This window comes from Pholis gunnellus (genome assembly GCF_910591455.1).
Source record: "Pholis gunnellus genome assembly, chromosome: 23".
NCBI classification, from domain to species: Eukaryota; Metazoa; Chordata; class Actinopteri; order Perciformes; family Pholidae; genus Pholis; species Pholis gunnellus.
Window position 1 is genome coordinate 10674437 of NC_136550.1, and position 23569 is coordinate 10698005.

Sequence of the window (23569 nt, forward strand, 5' to 3'; positions counted from 1 at the left end):
TATACAAATGATGTATAGTGCCATGTTTCATGTCTCAATGCCTCTTTATGTTTTATGTAAAGCACATTTACTCGTTGTAATATAGCCAACATATGACATCAAGAAAGGGAATTCAATGCTGTACTTTGTTAACAATAATTCCATAACCTGTTTGTCATTTGGTCCTGTAGCTACATTCCAAATGGCAGATCAGAGTTTTCTTCCAGTATACGACTAAAACAGATACAGATTAAATGTATTGCCCACTGTTTGATTTGGGGGAAAAGAGCTAAATAGTACTTATAATGGAACTTGAGGATCAATTGCACATATGAAGAGTATGCAGTGGGCTCACAGCATATACAGCAGGAAACACTGTGGGCGTCATTTTCATGCAAATCTTTCACGTTTTGTTGTTTCTGAAGGCAGAACCTTTTTCCAAATGAGCCCGCAACACCGAGCAGACGATTGGAACAAACCCAGCTGCCCTCAGAGCGCCACTCACACTGAACTGTTCTTTCCAGCTGCTTCACTGTGATCCCTGGACCATTTATTTTGTCCTCTGCAGTATGAACGCATCTTCTTTCTCGCCCTCGGAGTATTACTGGTCTGAGTGTGACCCTTATAATGATGAATCAGGAGGACCTTCGGCAGGCTTACTTGTCCTCCTTGTCACGATCTCCTTTGAATTCATCGTCGGCATCCCGTCAAACCTCTGGCTCACCTGTCACATCCTCAGGCAAAGGTAAATATGTCCTTCACATTCTGGTGTAATGTTATGTCATAGCAAGTACAGCCGTAATGTATCTTCAATTTTATGAAAATACAAAATAACCATTTCGATAAGGCATTCAGGTAGAGCCTTATCCTACAAGTTTATACCAGTTCTCGCAAAACCTTCTTTTCCTGTTTCTTTTTTGGTCTTCATCCACTTTTTTAACAGCCTTATTATCATTTACTGAATCTAAAGGTCAAAGGTTGCCGGCGTCCTTCCCGCAGACTTCTTCCCCCTCCACCTGGCCCTCACCCAGCTGTCCTTCTACCTGGCCGTGCCTCTGTTCTTCGCCAATCACTTTCTGTGGCAGAGTAAATACGTGCTGAACGGGGTGACTTCCCTGAACTCGATGGTGGTCGTCATGAAGCCGCTGCTCCTCTGTCTGGTGTGTGTGGAGCGGTACATGGCTGTGGTGCGACCGCTCGACTATCCACGGTAAAACCACACACAAGGTTGAACATACAACCTTTTTTTTAAATTTAGTGTTGTTTTGGGGACGATTGGCGGTTGATAACGTCAGTGTAACAACTTGTTATAATAGCCGTGAACACACGGGATCATATTCCTGACTTTTGTGTCATCAGACCCGGAAATCCCCTTTCCCTTTTCCCGGTGACATTATAGTAAGACTATATAGTCTGTCTCGGCCTCTGAAAGTAGTTTAAATGTGCTCTGTGTCATTCTCCCGTGTTATAAGATGATGACAACCTGAGGATGTGGGGCTTCATGTTTGACTCTCTTCCCTCTATTCCCTCGTCCTTCCCTTCCCTCCAGGTTCAAGGCGCCTCGGTATAGATGGGGATGTTTGGGTGTCGTATGGTGCATTTACATCATCATGGCTTCCTTTGTTATTGTTGAGCGCTCTGCCATCAAACTGTTCGTGCTGTTCCTCCCCGTTCTCGTCGTAGACACCTTCTGCAGCCTGTCTATTCTCAACGCATTGAAAAGGCCTCCGCCGGGGGACAGAGGGGTAATGGGGAGGAAGAAGGAAGGGGAGGAGGAGGAGAGAGAGACCGGCCAAAAGGGGTCGAGTGGAGCAGGGACGATGGAGGACGGGAAAAAAGAGCAGAGCAGAATGAAAGAAGGAGGGAGCAAGGAAGAGGGGAAGAAAGTTGGAAGGAGCGAACCGAGTGGAACAGGGGTGATGAATTCCACGATGAAGAAAGCCTTTGTCACCATTGCCGTCATCCAGGCTGTCCTCACACTCAACTACCTCCCCATCATCCTCACCTGGCCCATGGAGGGACGAGTTCCAGCCCGCACCCTGACGTGTCAGTTCGTGGCCTTGTCTTTAGCCGCTGCATACAGCTGCAGCTACATGCAGCCTCTGCTCTACCTGCACAGACTGGGCCGGCTGCCGTGCATGATGTCACAAAACACCTAGTTCAATATCACAACGAGGGTTGAGTGCATTTTTTTGGAGTGATTTAATTCCCATCTTTGCTTTATAGAAGGGGGAACAACTAAGTTTATAAATACATGCTTCAAGCTGAAAATGTCTGACTTTACCTGTTCAATTTGACTTTGTGTTTGTTTGGTATTTTTTTAACTCTCTGTCCAGTTCTATTATCATGGTTTGAGATGGCCTGCATTGTAGTTCATGCTGTTATCATTATGATTAAAGTCTGATTGTGATAAATGATGATGGCGCTCGTTGGGACAAACATTGCTGCTATATGTGAATTATAAAAAATATGTTGCGTAATGCTTGTATGTGAATTATTATTATTATTAGTAGTAGCATTAGCATGTATTTTATTTATTTATTCATCTTCTTCCTGTTTTTTTTCTGTTGTATTGTTTTCTTTTCTGTTTCTGATGTCTTTCTTCTGTGTGATCTCTTTTGAAAAGCAATAAAAGTGAATTACCAAAATAATCTATTTCCAACTTGCTTTGCCTACAGCTGAGTCTACATGCTACAAACAATCTACGGAAAAATCAAAACACAAACACAGTAAGCTACCTGATCCTTTCCTTCAGCTCTAGATGCAGGGACACACTATAAACGCACCAATCATCTACAACAATATGTTTGAATTCAAAGTTATTATCTCAACTTCTATAAACAAATGCAGCTGGATCCTTGTAATTGTGTGAAATGTAAATTTTCAGAACATGCTGCCGCGTTCTGTTTTGTGTCCATCACAGTATGCAAAGTCGCAGACTCAATACGGGATGCTAATGGCTGGTGACATGAAAATGATGTGACACGAAAATGAAGCCGCATGAACTCTGTGCATGTCTGCTCTGATCATGTTTATTTTGACAACTTTCCATACAGCAATGCAGGTTCCCCTCAGAGAGTTTGCCTAATATGATATAACTCGCTAAACATTTGGATGGATATGATGACCAAGCAGGTGGAGTCATTTATCTCACATAGAGGTCACTACAGTGGACAGCTATACAAATGTCGTTTTCTTGTATATGCATGCGGTTTTGATGGCATAGTTGCACATCAGCAACTACAGTGAATGCTATTGCATCATCCCATACACTGCTACTCAGTGGCAAGCCGTTGTAAGTGCAAGATACATTTCTCAAAACCAAGATAGCTGACAGACAGTCAGAAACACCCGGTCACTCATCAATATCTTGCCAATCCTTCTATGGAAAGAGAGCCTTGCAGGTATGAAAATGTTGGTGACAGCAAGTAACAACTAAGGAATCATATAATTCATACATTTTCCAAGTATTGATTTTATATTGGGAGGAAATTACGATTAATCATCTGTCCACTAAATTGGACATCATGCATCACTGGCTATATGTCCTGTGGCAAACCAGGGGGGAAAGCCGAGCAGACACAGCACAGGAGGCGGATCCCCAAGCTCAGGTTGGGGGAGGTGATGGAGGGAGTCTACTATCCAGTGCAGGTGCTGCAGCCACTAGGCACGTGGCATTGGTCACACCTGCAGCCCATCAGCTAATCAGAGTGAGCATATGTTCACAGAGCAAAGAATGCAAACAGGTGCCATGATGCTGCATGTACACGAAGAACCAAGTACATCTGCATGCAGTGTCTTGTAGCTTTGTGCCCTGTGTGCTTTGCCAATTATCTTAAAAGATAGTCTGCAAATGTTCTTTGTATATACATATCATATTCACGTCGTTATATATCATTTTATTCATTTGTTTGATGAATACATATTTCTTCAGTTGAAAACAAAAACGCATGCTGTCCACCTGAGTGGACATATAGAAATCTCTTTGAAAAAATTCTAATCTTGTTTTTCATGCCTAAACAGCAATAAAAACACAAAATTCAAGTAAACACACTGTGTAGAGCATATAAACGAATAAATAAAAATAAAGATTATGAAATAAAATGTGACATTGGGGAAAAGGCAAAAATGAAATTGATACAGACTTTTGAAAAGGGGCATTGTGAAATGTGTCTATAATAAAATTTTAAAAACTGCTATAAAACCCAGTTACTATGAGAATAACAACAATGACACAACATATATGTTTTCATAATCATTTTGAATAGTTTCTTACTTTATGTCACAATTTATTGGTTGTTTTTTAAGTTTGTTTTACACAATATATTCATATGATGTTACTTTGATAATGTGCTCTTTGTGAACACTTTCGGGCTCCATACTAGTGATTTATACTCACAGAATTCGCACAAGAGAAGCTTATTTATCAATAAAATAGAAAATGATTATGGTTGACAAAACGTTACATGACGTTCTTGAACGCACCCCTAACAGCTCTTGAATTCGCAAAGCATTGTGGGATTGGATGCCGGTGGAAAGCTTCTCGAAGAAACTGCAAAGATGATGGTGAGTGAGCTAGCATTCATGCCCAAACTCAAATGTTTAATCCGTGTCCATCCTCCAGTTTGTCTGCGGGAATCTGCATCCGGACTATTCGCTGTTTAGAGGATTCCCATTCGGCGTTCTTTGGAAGCGATTATTTTTGTGAAAATGATTTTTAAACCCGTTTTATTTGTAGCACCACCGTTAGCCTCGTAGGGGGAACCAACGTCAATGGGCGTCAACGATGCTAACGGTGATGCTGGCTAGCTAGCCTCTTTGTAATAGTGGCTGCGTAGGACAGATGTATATTTAGTACGTATAATAAGGTTTAATGACACATAGTCTGCTACAATGAACGGTAACGTTAGCAGACTGTAAACAGATATCCGGTTTTTGACAGTCATGCAGCATGTCTGATGAGAAACAAAAGCATCCTTAAAGCTACAGTACCAGCCACAGCCTCTATGTTTTATGTTATAGCCTTAAATGGTAAAGTAATAAGACTTAAAGACTTGAGTTTGTGCTGAAGAGTGATGTGGCTCAGTTTAATATAATAATAAATAGTTGTATAGCTCTAGTGGTATGATAATAAGGAAGGTGTGAACAAAATCACCATTCAATACAATGAAGACACACTTTTTCATTACTGTTTGCTTAATTTGGACAACAGAATTTTTAGGCATAATGATCAGATATTTTATTGAAACATGATGAACAGTAACATTGAGCTATTGTGTTATAAATGAAAACTACATTACTTATTATTCACAGATTTTAGATAACTAGTCGGGGTTGATTCCCTCATGTTCCTTCCTTCATTTACTGTATTTTTCTCTTCCTCTTTTCTTCTGTTAACCCCTTCTCCTCTCTTTCCGTCTCTCTAGCCCGCACAGGTGATCCTGCTGAAGGAAGGGACAGACTCGTCTCAGGGTGTTCCCCAGCTCGTCAGTAACATCAATGCCTGCCAGGTCAGAAAATTCAAACTTTCCTCTTGGTTATGTGTGTTTTTTCTTTTCTGTTTTTCCCCAATATGCTCTAAATCTAAATGCACCCGTTGGTTTTGTCTTCTCCAGGTGATCGCCGAGGCGGTCAGGACCACCCTTGGGCCCAGGGGGATGGACAAACTCATGGTGGATGGCAGAGGTAAGGAGAGAGGTGTAGACACGGATGGAAGGAATGGAGTACGGGTTGAATTCACCCTCACCAGAAAAATTTGTGATTGATTGTGTTTTTCCAGGTAAGGCCACAATCTCCAATGATGGAGCCACCATCCTGAAACTGCTGGATGTGGTTCACCCTGCAGCCAAGACCCTGGTGGACATCGCTCGCTCCCAGGATGCTGAGGTGAGAAGTGTTTTTTTATGAAAATTGAAAGGTTGTGGATTACATTTTCTCCCAGACAATACGTTTTCATAATCTTCTTGATCCCGTTTTACCATCCTCAGGTCGGAGACGGCACCACCTCCGTCACTCTCCTGGCTGCGGAGTTCTTGAAGCAGCTTAAGTCGTACGTGGAGGACGGCCTCCACCCCCAGACCATCATCAGAGCATTCCGCACTGCCACCCACCTCGCTGTCAGCAAGATCAAGGAGATCGCCGTCTCTGTGAAGAAGGACGACAGGCAGTAAGCACTCGCTTTTCACCGTAACAAGTTCTTAACATGGCAGAGAGCGTTTGATCTGTCCTATGAGTAATATTGTATCCTCGGGTCCCTTCCTCTATCCCCTCAGAGAGCAGAGGCAGTTGCTGGAGAAGTGTGCCGCCACAGCCCTGAACTCCAAGCTAATTGCCGGTCAGAAGGAGTTCTTCTCCAAAATGGTGGTGGACGCTGTCATGTCTCTGGACGAGCAGCTGTCTCTGAAGATGATTGGCATCAAGAAGGTCCAGGGAGGAGCCCTTGAGGTTTGTTTCTTTTACTCCCATTTAAACAAAACTTTCTTCTGAAAGTGTTAAAACACAATTTTTAAAAATTCCAAATCCACCCACGTCACACTTTCTTTCTACAAATTTCGCAGGAGTCCCATTTAGTCGACGGGGTTGCGTTCAAGAAGACCTTCTCCTACGCCGGGTTCGAGATGCAGCCGAAACGCTACGACAATCCAAAGATTGCTCTGCTCAATGTGGAGCTGGAGCTGAAGGCCGAGAAGGACAACGCTGAGGTCCGCGTGAACTGTGTGGAGGTATGAAGACCACAACCCGGCATCGGGATGGGAAATAAGTTCCCGGGCATGTTGTAAAATTCATCTCTCATCCTCGCTCCCTGTAATTTAACTCTTTCCCCTTTTCTGCAGGACTACCAGGCCATTGTGGATGCCGAGTGGAACATTCTGTACGACAAGCTGGATAAGATCCATAAGTCAGGAGCCAAGGTGGTTCTGTCCAAGTTACCCATCGGTGACGTGGCCACTCAGTACTTCGCTGACAGAGACCTGTTCTGTGCTGGCAGGGTGCAGGAGGAGGATCTGAAGAGGACCATGATGGTAGGACACAGACACTGAATACATCACATCTGTTACACTTAAAGAATGAAGATGGATGACTAGAATACCTGCCAGACTTTGTTTTATAATTGTGGCTTTCAGCTGTTTAACTGATGATAAAGTTCACTTGAATGAGACTGATTGTGTGTAATGTGACCTCCAGGCCTGCGGTGGCTCCATCCAGACCACAGTGAGTGCCCTGACAGACAACGTCCTGGGACAGTGTGAACTCTTCGAGGAGGTCCAGGTTGGAGGAGAGAGGTAAGAAGGACGTGTTAAATACTGTATGTAAACATTGCGGGCACAAGGATCCTCTACGACGGCTCACACCCGTCCCGTCTGTGTCTGCAGGTATAACTTCTTCAAGGGCTGTCCGAAGGCGAGGACGTGCACCATCATCCTGAGGGGCGGAGCCGAGCAGTTCACGGAGGAGACGGAGCGATCTCTGCACGACGCCATCATGATCGTACGCAGAGCCATCAAGGTCAGTCGTCACATGGAGGCTCATTACGTGTAGCCATCAGGAGTTTACAATAACATTTATTTATTTATTTATTTACAGCCCTGTGCAGTAAATTACTTTCTACAACAGCAGTTCACAGCAGACTTTCTTTTTTACTTCTTAAAGCAGGAAAAGCACAAATGTATTTAATAACTCTAATGATGGCTGCATTCCACTTAGGGGAGGTCCTGGTGTTGTGTATGCTGGCTCACTGGAGTAACCTACTGTGACACTTAATGGAACTAAGCCATTGTTGATGTCACCTGTGTCATCTTTGTCTGTTGTGAAAAAGGTCTATTCGATCTAGAACCTCCACTGTGTTTGATTTGTCTGCCCATCTGTGCGCACTGATGGCAATAAGCCGACTGTACTTGACCCATTTCCAGAATGACGCCATTGTGGCGGGTGGAGGAGCCATAGAGATGGAGCTGTCCAAGTACCTGCGGGATTATTCCAGGACCATTCCCGGGAAACAGCAGCTGCTGATCGGAGTGTACGCCAAGGCCCTGGAGATCATCCCCAGACAGCTGTGTGACAACGCTGGCTTTGACGCCACCAACATCCTGAACAAGCTGCGCGCCAAACACGCACAGGTCGGGAGAGGAAACGCACACACTTTACCTAATCCTGCTGTTTTTAGAAGTGGAGCAGGGAAATATCAATGTGTGTGCTTCCGTCTGTCATCTCCCTGCAGGGCGGTATGTGGTACGGCGTGGATATCAACAACGAGGACATCGCGGACAACTTTGCCGCCTGCGTGTGGGAGCCGGCCATCGTGAGGATCAACGCTCTGACCGCGGCGTCCGAGGCCGCCTGCCTCATCCTGTCGGTGGACGAGACGATCAAGAACCCGCGCAGCAGCATGGACGGACCTCCTGCAGGAGGCCGAGGCAGAGGCCGCGGGAGACCCTTCCCTCGCTAAGAGAAGCACGAGCAACACCTCATTTTGAACTGGCATTAAAACCCAAATGCAGATAGAGGAGTTTGTCTTTCGGCACAGTTTAGGTTACATTTACACATAGATGCAAAGATGGTGTTGAATGTAGCTCGGCATGTTTGACCTGCATATGGATTTTAATTCTAGATAAAATTAGGTGATGTAAACAGTCAGACACATTACAAATGGCAAGTAGAGTGAAACAGATAAAAGGGGAAATGAGAAGTTCATCTAGTAAATTTCAAGATAGATTCTTCAGACTTGGTCAAATGTGGCAGACGTTTCCTGTGTTTTCTTTGTCACTTGTATCTTTTTTTTACTTAAACAGACCGTACCAAGTGAAAGCTTTAACATTTCAAGCCTTGCATCTTTCTATGTGTCGCCAATTTACTGAGAAATGATATTGAAATACAAGAACAGAACTAGTCCACTCTTTGGTTTTGAACTAAACGCACTCCTGTACCCTCCCGAGTTCACTGCTCTTCTCTGACCTGAAGCAGCTGTTCCATCATTTCTAATCTGGTTTTGTGTTCTGTGACAAACTGATGTGTAACATGGGAAGTAAAGCACTGATAGGATGTTGAGCCGTTCGTACCATTCGTTGTTTTGGCTGTGTGAAACTATTTATTGCACCATTATCAATAAATTCACAGCTGAAATCATACTGTTGACTGTTCACATGTGTTATTTACAACATCTGGTTGAGGATGGAGACCAAGGAAGATGGAGGCTGGGAAAATGGTACAAGAGGTTTTTATTTTAATGTAAAATATAAGGCCGTGGATCGTGAAATTAGAATAATGTAAAGATGATGCTTAATTGTATCACTTTTCAATCTGCACAGTTCAGAAGAAGCGAGGTTGGGATAGCATGATGAACATGATCCAGTGGCTAATAATCTAACATGAATACAGTTTATTACAGCATACACAACATACAGAGACTGGCTTTAAATGCGACACAACAGAATGTCTTAAGGTGGGAAAGTTAAAGCCACTGCAGGAGTTAAGAATAACAAAAATAAAGACTATAGTTAGACAAAAAATAACTAAAGATCTACTTTTTTCATCCCTTTTTAAATGCATTTAGCCCGTCTTCCTAAATTGTAATGAACTTCAGTCATGTTTAACATGTGATAACATCTAGTGAAGACACCTGAGCCATCTCATAATACCTGAGCCCACTACATCGGCTGAGAAAGACACAGATGTGGTTGAAAGCAACGGGACAGGCTGGTAAGTGTACTCCCATTTCTCTATCTGTATAATGAAGTATATTCTGGAAAAATAGTTTGTCATACAGATGATGCTCTTACCCTGATTTGCAATGGAAAAAAACGTCTCCCGAAGTGTGGAACACCTGAATGGTGACGTACTTTATGAGAAACATGCATAGTCTGCGATAATACCTCAGTCCTTCCCAGTGAAGGAACCTTGGGAGTGTGTTTCCTGTATGCTGAGAACCTTTAACTGCCCATATGACCTACAGCTTGTAGTTCAGTCTTTTCGCCACTAGGTCGAGCACAACCATAGTCCCAATGGAGAAACACAGCTGGAGTCCATGTAGTTGTATTAATATCTGTATATATGGAGAGTGAAATAGGATTTAAATGAGGTATCAGACCACAACCTGTGACATATCCCTGTATGATTCATTATATGAGAGGGAAAAGGCAGCAGTCTTCCTATTTAACATATAAGATGAGTGAGTCTCACTCTAGGTAGTTTAACGCAATAGTTGAAATACACCTTGTTACACAGGTTGAATTATTAGAAGGTATTTGTTCGTTGCAGCAGGGAGTTGCACTCAGCCACCTGCCGGCATTCGCTTTTACAGAGTTCATACAAGTGTTCCTCTGGTTCATTTCTGGGCAGGAAAGGCCTGAGACACTGAATTCATGTCTACTTTTCTTGGACGTAGAGGGCGACCTTCAGTTGAGGAGATGCAAACAAGTCTTTTTTTGAAGGAGTATGTGCTTTTGAAGGCTGGAGAGATTTTAAAAAGTTCCTCTCATGATCTTTTTCTCTAGTCTAATGAGTAAACGTGAAGCATAAATGTCTGATTTACAGGATGTGAGTTTCTTCTTAGAATGCAAAGCCGACGCCCAAAGTACCGCTTTTTTTTTTCTACAGTAATCATCCCTAGAATCAGTGTTTTCCAATCCTCGTCTCTACTTCCTGCTCCTCCTCAGTTAGACAGGAAGTCTATGGAAGCCCGGACGGTGCGGTTAGACATGACGTCAACGGCTGTGACTTTGATCTCCGTGTCTCCAAACTGCATGGTGGCCCTGATCTCTCTCCTCTCTGGGCCGGCTCCTCCCCCTGCTCCGCCCACTGCTCCCGGTAGCGGCAACGGTTCCGGTAGGTCCAACGTTATCGTCCCGCACTTCCTGACCCCGGGGTCGGTGATGTAGGCGACGTCCTCCGTCGAGCTGCAGTAGATGTTTATGATGATCTTCCGCTGGCCCAGGCGAGCGGGCGTGTAGCTCCGCCTCACGACCTCGCCCAGAGCCACCGACTGGTCGACGCAGACGAAGCGGTCGAGGATGTCGGTGCACCACTCGCGGCCCTCCTTGATGAGGAGTTTGTCCCGGGGGTGTCGCCCCTCCACGAACCGGTTCAAGACGCCGACGCCGTAGATCAGCGGGCATCGACGCACTCGGACCTGCGAGAGAGAAGGCTGTTAAAGGAAAAAGGTGTCAAAGAAGCTGCTCTATTACCAATGGGTGATCCTGAGCACCCACCACGGTGGGATCCAGCCCGAAGAGCACGGCGCCCTTCAGTGTGGTCAGCCCAACGTCGTGGGGGATGATGATGCGACACGCCCGCCCCAGCGCTCTCTGGACTGCTTTCTGCAGCATGGGCGACTCTGCGAAACCGCCGACCAGGAAGAGGAAACGCACACCGCGCACCTCCGGCTTTGCCATCAGCTCCTCTGTGAGGGGAGATAAAAGGATCTTTCATTTCATACATCCAGCCGCCTTTCGTCCCATGACCCAACTTGTCATCCTTCGGGAGAGTCTGTAAATTAAAGCCGCGCTAGTCTGCACACGTGTCTCTGTGTGTGTCTCACCAATGTGTTTGACGATATTGACGATGGTGGGCTGGAAGAGCTCGTTCATCGCTTCCTGTGTCAGCCGCAGCATCCCCTGGGACGACCACTTCACTATGTTCATACTGACACACACACACACACACGGAGGAGAGAGTTTGCATCTTTAGTGTTACACACACACACACTAAATCAATCCATTCGTTTAATCGGACTGCTCACACACTCACTTGCTCCTCCTCAGGGCGGCCTCCACGCTCTGCCCCTTGTGTCTCTTGTAGAAGTCGATGAAAGAGAAGGGAAGGGAGATGTTGAGGGCGTTGGCCCTGCCCGGCGCCGCCGTCCGTTTCCTCGCTTCGAACGCGATGGTGAGGTCCACCCAGGCCGCCGGCCGCTTGGCTTTGAAGCTCTGGATGAAGTCCTCGCCGAAGATCTGGCACAGCATGGCTTCGAAGGCCAGGTCTACTCCGATGGCACCGTACGGACCGCCTGGAAGAAAAACTACCGTTTGGAAACCGCGGGGGGGGGGGGGGCGTGGGGGGTATTTGTATGTGTTTTGACAGATTGTGTGAATGTTTGTACCTGAGGCCTTGTAGAGCTCTTTGAGTGTTCCCTGTGGCTGCTCGATTTGATGGACTGTCAGGTCAACCGTTCCTCCTCCGCAGTCGGCAACAATATACCTGTCACCTACACAGAGAGTGCACGAACACGCACAATTCAATACCTTCAGTGTCCTGGGAACGCCAAGCATTTAAAAAAAGAATAATCTGTTAATAACCGGCTTGATTTCCGTGCCAGGAAACATTTTACACTGTAGGAACGCGCTGTTTCTCTTCCATTTGTAGGAGGAAATCGTGGATAACGTGTCTTCATTTTTGTGGAATGTCTAAATGTCATGTTTCCAGTGTGTGTGTGTGTGTGTGTGTGTGTTTCCCCTGAAACTCTTCAACCAGCAGACCCCGAAACATAAACAGTCTCCAGGCATCTGTGATTGCTGCGCTCCCTCTTCTGCGTGTGATCCGTAAAACGATAAGAGCTGGTTTTGGCTAAGTTACCCTGACTTTAGCTGACCACACCCTAAAGCGCGTATGAGTGAGTGAGAGAGCAAGACAGTGAACAAACATGTAGGGAAGGACGAGAGAACAAAAATGCAAGAGGACGGGACTCTCCCCAGACAGGGACAGTCCCATGGGCTGGGTCTTTCATATGTGTGTGTGTGTGTGTGGACAGGAAAGGGAGCAGAAAGGGTCAGAAAGGGACGCGTGGCTCTTTAGATTGTTGTCACGGCTCAACAGAGAGAAAGGACTGTGTGTAAAACCACAGATATGGGTGAGTTTAATTGTCCCTGGGTAGGATTTTATCACGTCAGGCAAAACTGGACACTGTGGGTTGTAAAAAAACATATTTTATTGCGACCCTGTTCTTGTATAATTATGAGTTTATTCTTGCAACACGACTTTATTTCTCTCAAAATATAAGGACTTTATTCTCACAATAGTGCAAATATAACGGCAACCGCGCTGGGTTGGAAAAGCACAAAGTGAATGCAGTAAATAAAACCGAGGGTTAGTAGAAATGAGAGAGTAGGTGTGTCTGCTGCTAAAAGTCAACCGGCTGGGGTTAAAAGTCAAAGCCATCAATATCTCCGACATGTGCGGTCTGTATGTCCCTCTCAAACACACACACACACACAGACAGACACACACACACACACGCGCGCACGCACACACAGTCTTACCAGTCTGCAGCTCAGACCAGAGCTCTCCAGTTCCGCTCTCCACCAGGAAGGTCCTGCTGTGTCTGGATCGCCTCAACTGCTCCCTCGCTGCAACAAGCAAACACAAAGCTGAACACAAACGGGCACACTACGTGCCTCAGCTTTTAATACACACATTTGAAATAGCGTATAGGTCATTCAATCAGTTCAAACAGTCACAGCGAGGCAAAAGATAATGGTTGAACGTCGTTTTCAGCAAAAAAGGTTTTAAAAGCCCATGCGATGCTATGCAGTTCTTCAGGGGCATAGCAAGGATTTCTGGGTCCCAGGAGCACAAGCAGGAGTTCTTGAGCCCCTGTAATATTAGTCTGGGCCCCTCTTTTCTTAGTATAAACAATTCAACAAGAATGTACATGGACTCTCTCCAGCTGTGGGCCCCAAGAGGCATCGTCACCTTTCACCACCTTGCACCGCTTATATTCAAACACTTATTTTTTTGGTCTTTTCTGTGAAAACATATCGGCGCAGCTCGTGTTAAACTAATGCTCCATGCATTCTGGCTCAAGCAAAAACAACCCAATGAAGATAAATGTTTTGTAATTTAATACTACAAGGTTTAGACAAGTTCCATAAGTCATGAGGCCATCCATAGCATTTGCTCAATGAATAGTATGAAGTCTTTGGATCCAAAGTAAAACAGGAAAAGCCAGAGTCGTGATGTTTTCACATGGCAGAAGTAATTTGTTGGAAATGCTCTGACTTTTTTCTTCGCTCTCGTCATGTAAACTGCCCGACTGGCAGGTTAAGAGTATTGATGGAGGCCAATGAAAGCAGAACACACTCTTAACACAGCTGACAGAACTACAAAACACCTGACAGCCTGTTTGACAGAGCAGATACACGCATAGGCCTTCGTGCATGCAAGCAAACCCATAAAACGAGACATGAGGGCTTTTAAGATGACAATTAACTGCAGATCAAAGGAGCGAAAGAAAACAAAAAAGGTCATATTTCTCCGTCTTTGGCTTTTAACAACACAAACTCTTTGACAGGGTCATGGCAAAGCTCGGGTCCTGATGTAATTGTGTGTGTGTCGCAATAGGTTTGGAGTGAAAATCTTTGAATAATTTAGGTTCAAGTGGTTTTTCACCAAGTTCACTCAAACCCCATGAGTGCTACACACCACGATAATTAGAAAGAAAGACGGAAAGAAAGAGCAATTATTGAGCAACAACGACAACATTGTCTTGAAAGCAAACACTCTTACAGTTGTTAAGGCTCTGGATGACGCAGGAGCTAATGTATGTATGTATGTGTGTGTGTGTGTGTGTGTGTGTCTTTGTACGGGGGTGATGAATGAAATGCAAGTCTGGAAACCATTTTCATGAAACAGCAGAAAAGAAAATGCATGTGTGTGTCCGTGTGTGTGAGTTAATGACTCCCCTGTGCTATCTTTGGAGACGAAATGAGGTGGAATAGAAGCTAAAGATAGAAAGAAACATGATGACCGTGATGCCAAGTGTGTGTGTGTGTGTGTGGAAATACTGTATGTCTGTTTGTGTGGCGGTCTGTGTCTGCGGAGTCCTTGCAAAGTGTGCGACCTTGCAGAAAGAAAGTCGGAGGGGGAGGGAATGTTAAAAAGACAGAAGGAAAAGAAAGACAAATGAACGCGAGTGAAGGAGAGGGAGAATGACAGGCCGGGAGGGGGGGGGGGGGGGAGTGAGATCATGAGTCTCCCTGCACCTTGTTCTAATTATCCTGTGCCTAGTGTGTGTTGTCGTGTGTGTGTGTGTGTGTGTGTGTGAAGGTTCTCTGTGTGCGTGGCCCTGTATAATGCATCGACGCACAGAGTAAGTGGACCTGTGCGGGGGATTTTGGGCGGCATGTTCGTTCGCTGAATTGTGCATCCATCTCCTCGTTCGCTCTTTGCTGCAAACACAAATGTTTTTCCCTGCAGCGTTCATGTAGTCGTGACGACAGTCATGTTTCCACTCAGTCGATAGTCTCTATTGTCCTTTTATTTTGAAAAGTACAGTCATATAACTACTTGCAAAGTGGTTCTGGAGGTGATTTTCTCCACTTTAGCTCCACTATTCAATATGTTTATATCAACAATAGGTCAAATTACTTTGTAAAGTTAAAGAAGTCTCTTGTAACCAAAACCGGCAGAGAACCATCACCCAACTGTGCAGTTCCTCTCCGCTCTATGGAGTGTTTTAGCATCTTTCAGCTCATTGTTTGGGTTTTCTGGTTCGGGTTCACTCTCAGCCGAGCACCAAATGACTGATAGGTAACGTACAGAGTGGAGCACTTGTTTTCCTCTAAAAAGCTAAAAGGTGCGTGAATATTGGACCTACATTATTTGGACGGCCAGAAACCCAACTTCAAATGCTGATGTTGCTCTGTATCTTCTGGGTGTGTACATAGGGAACTGTCTGCATACACGTTTGCCAAATCAACCTTATGGCGTGATAACATGGCAGTGTTGTGCTGACCCCGGAGTACTATAAAGTGAACCATTGTGAAACACAGCTTCTCCCCTTTTATACTGATGATCCAACCAGAAGAGTTTTAATGCCCATGATCTGCTCTCACTGCCAGTCACAAGCATCGTCTATGCAGCAAATCGACCCTGGATGCCACAAATAACCTTGCAATAACAAATTGAAAAGCCACATTGCCACAAAATACACATAAGAATATAGAACACCACACAATCTAGAACAATGCTAAGTCATCTGAGGAAAAAACCACGAGAAGTATCTGAAGTCAGATCTCACACACAAACAAACCCAGTTGGTCCCTTTGCATAAACCACAATCCCCAAGTGGAATCCGACAACATTTCCATGAACACACTGTGGTTTCATGCGTATGCTAATGACAAAGTCCACAAGAACACACACACACACACACACAGAAATGCACACTCTCTCTCTTCACTACCTTGCCTGAAGCTGGAGTCAAAGGGCCGGGACCCTTCCAGATCAAAGCCGTTCGTGATTGGCTGCAAGCTCAGGTCAAGCACCTGGTGGAGGCGGAGCTTGCGGCAGTAAATGGACGCAGCTTCGGGTTCCAGTGCGATGAGGAGCTGCTCGGGACAGTCGGGAGACACCAGACCGGCCTGGAAGGAGACACGACGGACAGAGAGGGAGAGAAACATTGAGATACTAAGGGGCCTGAACAAGAGAAGGAAAAGAGTTAGACATACTAGTACTGCAAAAAGGCCACTCTCAAAACTCCATCATGCTTTTAGATATGCATGTAGATACTGCTTTGGTCTGTATATACAAATACTAAGTGCCATTAGGAGAGGAGAGTTGGTTTATAAGCACAGTCTTGATGTATTGGGTGTAAAGTTGAGTGGCTGGAATGATGTGTGTGTGTGTGTGTGTGCAGGGCGGGGGTCTGGACACCACTTCCTGTGTTTGTATGCCGGTCTCCCTCATTGTTCACTTGTGATGACATCACCACCAGCAGGAAGCACACACACCCCGACGGCCTCAAGCTGGGAGCCAGCGCAGGGTGTGTGTGCCTGTACGCCAGTGTGTATGCATTAGACTGTTTATGTATGTACCTGGGTGAGTGAAGGGCAGATGAGAGATAAAGGTGGGAAAACCTGTGTGTGTGTGTGTGTGTGTGTGTGCGTGTGTGTGTGTGTACAATTTAAGAAAATGAACAGAAAGAGAACAAGAATGAGCATGGCATTAAAAGGTAAAAGTTGTACAGTCTTTCCCATGAACTATTGCATATGTACTGTACAAGTACATACGCTCTGTCTCACACACACTCACACACACACACACACACACACACACACACACACACACACACACACACACACACACACAGGTCGATCCATTCTCATCGATGTGTATTGTGATAGGACCCCCTGCATTCCTGTCCATGTACGCACACTTCCTACAAGTCATTGTGACTCGTACAGCACAGCGAGTGTGTGTGTTGATGGGAAGACATACGAGAAGGATGGAGGCAAATATGCAGCGCTATGATCTGTGTGTGTGTGTGTGTGTGTGTATATAGTAAGTGATCCATGGGAACATTACATCACACAGCCTTTATCTCATGCCTTTTATGCTGCCTTTCTTTCCATCTCCCTTCCTTGTTCTTCCTCTCTCTGTCACACACACCAGGAGCCTTTATAGTTACATGTATGTACGAATACTGGCAGCCATTGATGGCCACATGTCGTTGTTCAGTCAAAACCATATATCTCTCAACTTTTCATGAAACAAGGTAATTAACAATAGAGGATTTTTGTCAGACCAGCACAAGTTTGTAACCTTTCATATCTATTGCTCTATGCGTATGTGTGTGTGTGTGTGTGTGTGTGTGCGTGTGTGTGTGTGTGTGTGTGTGTGTGTGTGTGTGTGTGTGTTCCTACCAGGTATGCAGCCTCTCTCATGAACTGTTTGGCAGGTTGTCTCCACACAGCGGGGACGGTGATTACCCATCGGATCTCTTCTCCCTCCACCACCGATGACGACTGGTCCTTCACCTCCTGAAACCGGATCAAAATGAAACGCTTTCTTTGGTAAAACACTCAAACTTCAACTCAAGTTATGAGCTTCCATCAAAGCAAAGCACTTTAGGAGCTACAGAGCAACACACATTCTAAGTCATCTCTACACCTTGGCTTGCAAAGTAAAGGTTTACATATATAACCCATGTGTAAATACATCACACGCATATGAAGTCAGTGCATTAACATGTCCACCATGAGGCATCATACTGTAGTCATAAGTGCACCTTTAGAGCATGTTCCCTGAAGAAGTGCAGGGCGTGAGCAAAGACCTCGATGGCTCTGACCCTCCGTCCGTTGACCGCCTCCAGCTCCGTCTCCATGGTGAGGTCCTGAGCGAGTTGAAAGAAGGGACGGTCAAAATTGAAGCAGTAGAGGGAAAGATATCCAGATTATTAATTCCTATTATAGTCTACGCTCCAAAAACACTGGATCCTACACTTCCCACAATGCAGTTCGATGCAAATTGGCCCCTTTTTTGTCAGGATTTATTATGTAAAATTGGCTTTCTGTCACTTTTACGCATGTATTCCCCCTTTGTCATCTGATTCTCCTGATCGCTCTTACACTTGTGCTGTGGATCTTCATCTTGAACTTATCGAAGTACAGCCAGTGCCGGGCCTCCTCTGGGTCCAGGTCGTGGTAGAAGTCCCGGGCGGCAAACCCCAAACTGTGGAACCGCAAATCAGGAGTCAGCAGCAGCGAAGTCGGGCTCTTCTGATTGGCCACCCCCGGGTCTCCGCCCTCCCAGCGCCTGCACGGGAAGGAATAAAAAGATGTCCAAGGGTACATAATAAAAGAATAAAAGAAATGGACACAATACACACAGGCTCTTACTTCATCATGTGAATGGCTTCTGGGTCCTGCGTGAAGCTGAACGCGTAGCCGCTGGAGGTCGTCCCAAAGTCTATCGCCACGACAACTGAGAACGGACAGGACATCCTGGGTCTGACCTCCACCATCTGAAAGGGAGAGTTTGTGTGATTGGTAGACGGCACTGATATACTGATTCTTCATGATTACTCCCATTTGATATGATGATTGCTATGTAAATGAGTTCAGATAGGAAGTGTTAAAACCTCTCCTCTCCCCTCCTCTCCTCTTCTCTCTCCTCTCCTCCTTTAGTGCTGAAATGTATACATTTCTTTACCACAGATTGTAGTCTTATTGGGGAATGCGTTGAGTCTACACTTCACTTTAAACTCTGAGTGTAAGTGTTATTATAAACCACTCATGACAGTGAGAAGTGGATGTGGGTTTATAGGTCGTGTTTAGGGGCTAAATATAAAGAAAATAAGTAGAAAGGAGAAAGGGTGTGTGCGAGTGTCTGTGGTGAATGTGTGTTTGTGTGTGTGTGTGTGTGTGTGTGTATGCATAGTTACCGGTGAGGGTGAGGGTGTGAGGGGTGCGATGCCGCAGTCATTTCTAGCTGCCGCAGGCGATGAAGGGGCTGATAAATGATCACCTGGGAATGAATAGTGACAGAGAAAAAGGATACGCCGTGGTGGCTGACGATTAAAATCTCATTATAAACATGTTTCAGCATTGCGCCACACACGTACTCCACTGGAAAATAGCCGGAATAGCCTGATAGAAATCTGTGTGTTTGAGGCGATATGCAGCCCCTATCTTATGCAGGAAAGAGCCATTATTGGACTGTCATCAACTGCTGCTGCTAGTGCAGATGGAGGCCTTATTTTTTCCTGACCTGGAGCTCTAGATGTCAAAATTGAATGATTTTAGTGAACTGGAATGACTGGAATCTGATAAGAGTAATGTTCCCAAGTGGGAGAGAGACACGGAGAGGTCGGCGCATTCACTCTCCAAAAGATAACCAGAGAGAGAAGTGAGTCATTCTGATAAGGTTGATATAGTAACGTAGCGTGTGTATGAACCGTACATTACTGTGCATTTGTGTCTCACCAGGTATCTGCAGGCTGTCGGGGTCCGGCTGCGCCACGTCAGCCATCTTTACAGGAGCCAGGGTCTGCGGAGAAACACAGCAACACCAACGTGGTGCAAAAAAAGAGTAATGAATGATTTATGGCCTCCAAATAAAATGACGTAAAACAAATATGAGATAGTGGGAGCAATTTTGGACACACAAAAGATATTCTTCGGACAAGGAAGGGAAGTGAACCAACCATCTTTTTACAGCACACTTGAACTTCAGGTTCCCAGCTACTAGGACTGCTCAGACGCCATTAACTGGTTGCTTTGGGAAGATTTCAGGTTTGAGTTTATGAATCAGAATGTCTGCCAAATACTAAATATGTAAATGTTATATGAACCATCTTTTTGTCTGGGTTAAACAAACAATAAAATGTGTAAAAAGTGAGAGAAACCGTTAAAATATATGCTGTATATACTCCTAATTATTGGGTTGTCTCTATGCCTGCACATACATTTACTTTGTGTCTTTTTGAGTATGTGTGTGTGTGTGTGTGTTGGTTTACATTGGCTTGTGCGTGTGTGTGTGTGTGTGTGATCTGAGCCAAGAGCAAACTAAACAGAGGAGTCCAATAGAACAAAGCTGTGTTTGCTTAAATCTCGTTCTGTAAGTGTGTGATTGAGAAAGTGAGAGAAAGAGACCGGGAGTTGGTCTGACATCCTTTCTTCGAGTACATGCATGCAACATCTGGTCTTTATTCAGGCATGTGCCCGAAAACATTTGAACATTTGTGATGTGTGTACTGTCGTGCGTGTGTGCATCACTGGCTTTCTTTCACAGTGCCTGCATGTCCTTGCTGTTTGATGATAAAACCAGAGGTTGAAACTCTTCCCTGCTTCATCTCTCTTGCACATACTTTTTTCTTTCCTTCTGTTTCTGTTGCATCCCGTCGTCTCTGTAAGATCAATGTGCAGTGGATGATTTACAACCCCCCCCCCCCCCCCCCCCCCCCTCTGCCCCTCAATTCCTTTCTTCTCTCTCTCTCTTTCTCAGACACACGACTTAGAGCTTGCAGGGGATCAGCAGAACAAGCAACTCAGACTCCCCCGAGACATTACATTAAGGACAGATTGTGCAACACCCTCCACTTTAATGCACCATTAACTATAGAGCTCTCTCACTTTTAAGTATATGGCAGATTTACTGGCAAGGCGGGCTTCTTTAGTTCTCATTATCATTATTAATCTTTGACAGTTCATAACAGAACCGTTGATGCAAAACAATACAAACCTGCAAGTTTGTAGTTCAGAAACTAAAGGGCAACTCAAAAGAGAATGAATGCGTTTGTCCAAAACTGCTTATAAAAAAGTCATTAAACCGCCATAGGAAGAAGAGCAACATCAACAATTATAAGTGCTTTGAATCTTAACTCACCTCTTTATACGCTGCTGCAACACAATGCCCTTGTTCTGTTTTTACCTCTCCAAAAATATTCCCCAACAGTCCGCAGTCCGAAGTTTGGAGTAAGGGAGGGAGATGGAGAGGAGAAGAACAGGAGGAAACTGGGACTGGATAGGATGCTTCTCTAGGAATCCCTTGTTACAAAACTTCCCAGCTGCATCTGCAGGCAGACGTCCCAAATTTGTAATTCCCTCGTCAGAAAAGCCAACAGTGGGAACGAGTTGCAACTTTAAGAAAAAGGGCTATTTTTCTTCTTCTTCTTCTGAGAAAAGTAGAACTTTTCCCAAAGAAGTTCTGAGTTGCATTTGTAGTTCTGTCTCTCTGCAGCCGAGCCCGCTGCCTCTTCGCTCAACGCAGGAATGTCAGAGAAGAGTGGTGACACATACACACACAAGTTGGAAGAGTGGGAGGGCTGTGACAGCGCATATGGGGGGAATGCTGGGGGATTTACCTCACTGGGAAATTGTAGTGTGTGTGTGTGTGTGTGTGTGTGTGTGTGTTGGCGACTGAGGGTGGAGTATTCCAGAGCAGGCGGTGTATTAAGTCATCTTGCCCTCTCCATCCCCTCCCACTCCTCCATATCTATCCTTCCTCTGTTTGATTATCTCTTCCTGTCCTCCTCCTTGCTTCTCTTTTCATCTCTTCACATGCTGTCGCTAAATGTTTTAATTATTTATCTGTCTTTGTCTCCTTCCACTTTGTCTTTTTTTTCCCTTAAACTTTCCTTGTTGCTGTAGCTGCTCCGTTAACCTTTTCATAACCTTTATGTACAACTTTCTAACTTTGCAGACAAAAGCAGGAAGCAGCCAGGTGTGTTCTGTCAACATGTAACAAATAATTAACAATTCTAAATGCTAATAGTTCAGTGAACGGTTTGGAAATATGTTTGATTTATTGCCGATCTAGATGAGAAGATCCATATCACTGTTAGGTCTGAGAGTTGTATCCATGACAATCAGTTTAATATTCAAACCATGGCAAATGCATTCGCTGCAGTCTTACCCAAAACATGTAAGTGTTTTCTTATGCTTTGTGTGTGTGTGTGTGTGTGTGTATGTGTGTGTGTGTGTGGACCTTGAGGTTCACATCAATACTGCATGGATCTGATTTCTCCCCACTAGAGCTGTGATTGAAAGCATACATTAACCCCCAGTGCTTGCAAACACACACACACACACACACACACACACACACACACACACACACACACACACACACACACACACACATACTGAGACTAGCTGGCCCCACTCCCAATGGGCAGAGGAAATCAGACCTCTTGAGTATTTGAAAGAAAAGGCCTCTGGTATATACACACACATACATCCACTCAGTCTCCTTGTCCTGTCAGATTTCCAAATCGAATTAGTGTGTGTGTGTGTGCGTGTGCATGTGTGCGTGCGTGCGTGTGTCTGGAAGCCATTACCTGGCATGTCTCCCTTTGCTGCCCAAAAAACAAGAGGCCCCATATGGATCCTGCCACCACCACTCTTTCTCCTTCTTTCTTTGGCTTTATTGCCTCTTTCATTGTTCGACATATGTCCCTTCTCTGCTTTATTGGCCATTCTTCTCTCTTTTCTCTTGCATCTTTCTTTGTTTAATCCACTTTGTTTGAACCCTCGCCCGTATTCACTTGCCCCAGTTAATTATCTAATGACTAAAATTAGCAGTCGGGTGGCAGCATTTCAACAGCTTTGCTATTAAACCTCGGCTTTTCATAATTTTGCCTGACACCTCTGTTTGGCAATCAGCTTTGACCAGCTCTGCATTAGACCTGCTTAAACCATGAACCCACAAGGTTGGAGGGCCGCAGTCAATACCCTCCATCACGCCAGAGATTAAAAATTCTGAAACAGATCTTGAGTCGTGGTCGAGGTGCAGCCTCACCCTTCTCTCCCTGGAGGTCCGGACACAGGAAGCCCAACACAGGAAGTGATGGAGTCAGGTGACAGGAAGGAACCCCTGCTTGGCATTCCTTTCATGAATTCCACATTATCTCTGGGACCCTAGAAGTCCTCGAGCAACGGGAATACACCCATAACATACACATGCAAGCGTGCTTGCAAACACACGCACACGCACACACACACACACACACTCTGAGATACTGTTCTTCCTCCAACTTCTCAAAATAGACTCCAATCTCAACCGCAGCCCGAATGAGAACCTGCTACTTCCCCTCCAGATAGCATTCATGCAAAAAACAATCATTTTGGAATTTAGTTTTTGTAAAGGCTTAAGTTGATTATATCTTGTTGATAGCTTTACACAGTAACGCCTAAAACATACATTTATGCTAGTGCATGTTAGCTTGACTTTTCAGGAAATACACATTCGCTTCCTTCTCCTGCTGAGAGTTAGAGGCTAACATTGGTACCACTAGCTACCGGCTACAGCCAGCTAACTTAGCTTAGTGGAACTATGGCAAAACAGCTAGCATGGTTTTGTTCAAAAGTAAAATAAACAT

At 45.0% G+C, this 23569-nt stretch overlaps 2 protein-coding genes across 3 annotated transcripts; one reads left to right on the plus strand and one right to left on the minus strand.

The window, feature by feature from the left end:
* Nucleotides 1–4500: 4500 nt before the first annotated feature.
* cct7 (chaperonin containing TCP1, subunit 7 (eta)) lies at nt 4501–8491 on the plus strand. The gene is made up of 12 exons (XM_079185097.1): nt 4501–4545; nt 5406–5489; nt 5595–5664; nt 5759–5865; nt 5967–6145; nt 6252–6423; nt 6537–6701; nt 6813–7001; nt 7165–7262; nt 7353–7485; nt 7890–8096; nt 8198–8491. The coding sequence occupies exons 1-12, from the start codon at nt 4540–4542 to the stop codon at nt 8423–8425; spliced, it is 1638 nt and encodes a 545-aa protein (XP_079041223.1). The 5' UTR covers nt 4501–4539; the 3' UTR covers nt 8426–8491.
* A 696-nt stretch (nt 8492–9187) lies between these two features.
* hspa12b (heat shock protein 12B) lies at nt 9188–21444 on the minus strand. 2 transcript variants are annotated; one of them, XM_079185280.1, is made up of 14 exons: nt 21076–21444; nt 19674–19737; nt 19133–19215; nt 18588–18712; nt 18318–18504; nt 17978–18082; nt 17613–17729; nt 16154–16331; nt 13230–13316; nt 12074–12178; nt 11722–11980; nt 11513–11616; nt 11184–11374; nt 9188–11104 (listed from the first exon to the last, which is right to left on the minus strand). In XM_079185280.1, exons 2-14 carry the CDS (start codon nt 19717–19719, stop codon nt 10628–10630), a joined length of 2064 nt encoding a protein of 687 aa, XP_079041406.1. In that variant the 5' UTR covers nt 19720–19737; nt 21076–21444; the 3' UTR covers nt 9188–10627. The 2 variants fall into 2 exon arrangements, with proteins under 2 accessions (XP_079041406.1, XP_079041405.1); XM_079185279.1 differs by having other exon boundaries at nt 11722–12178.
* Nucleotides 21445–23569: the final 2125 nt, after the last annotated feature.

What these genes read in the sequence shown, in the direction of transcription:
- cct7 (XM_079185097.1), top strand. An exon ending in GTAACATCAATGCCTGCCAG is followed by an intron (nt 5,490 to 5,594) that starts GTCAGAAAATTC and finishes TGTCTTCTCCAG; the next exon opens with GTGATCGCCGAGGCGGTCAG. An exon ending in ACTCATGGTGGATGGCAGAG is followed by an intron (nt 5,665 to 5,758) that starts GTAAGGAGAGAG and finishes GTGTTTTTCCAG; the next exon opens with GTAAGGCCACAATCTCCAAT.
- hspa12b (XM_079185279.1), bottom strand. Translation starts at nt 19,719, where the DNA reads ATGGCTGACGTGGCGCAGCCGGACCCCGACAGCCTGCAGATACCTG. An exon ending in TGACTCCAGCTTCAGGCAAG is followed by an intron (nt 13,317 to 16,153) that starts GTAGTGAAGAGA and finishes TGCTTGTTGCAG; the next exon opens with CGAGGGAGCAGTTGAGGCGA. An exon ending in TCGGGCTGGATCCCACCGTG is followed by an intron (nt 11,105 to 11,183) that starts GTGGGTGCTCAG and finishes TCTCTCTCGCAG; the next exon opens with GTCCGAGTGCGTCGATGCCC.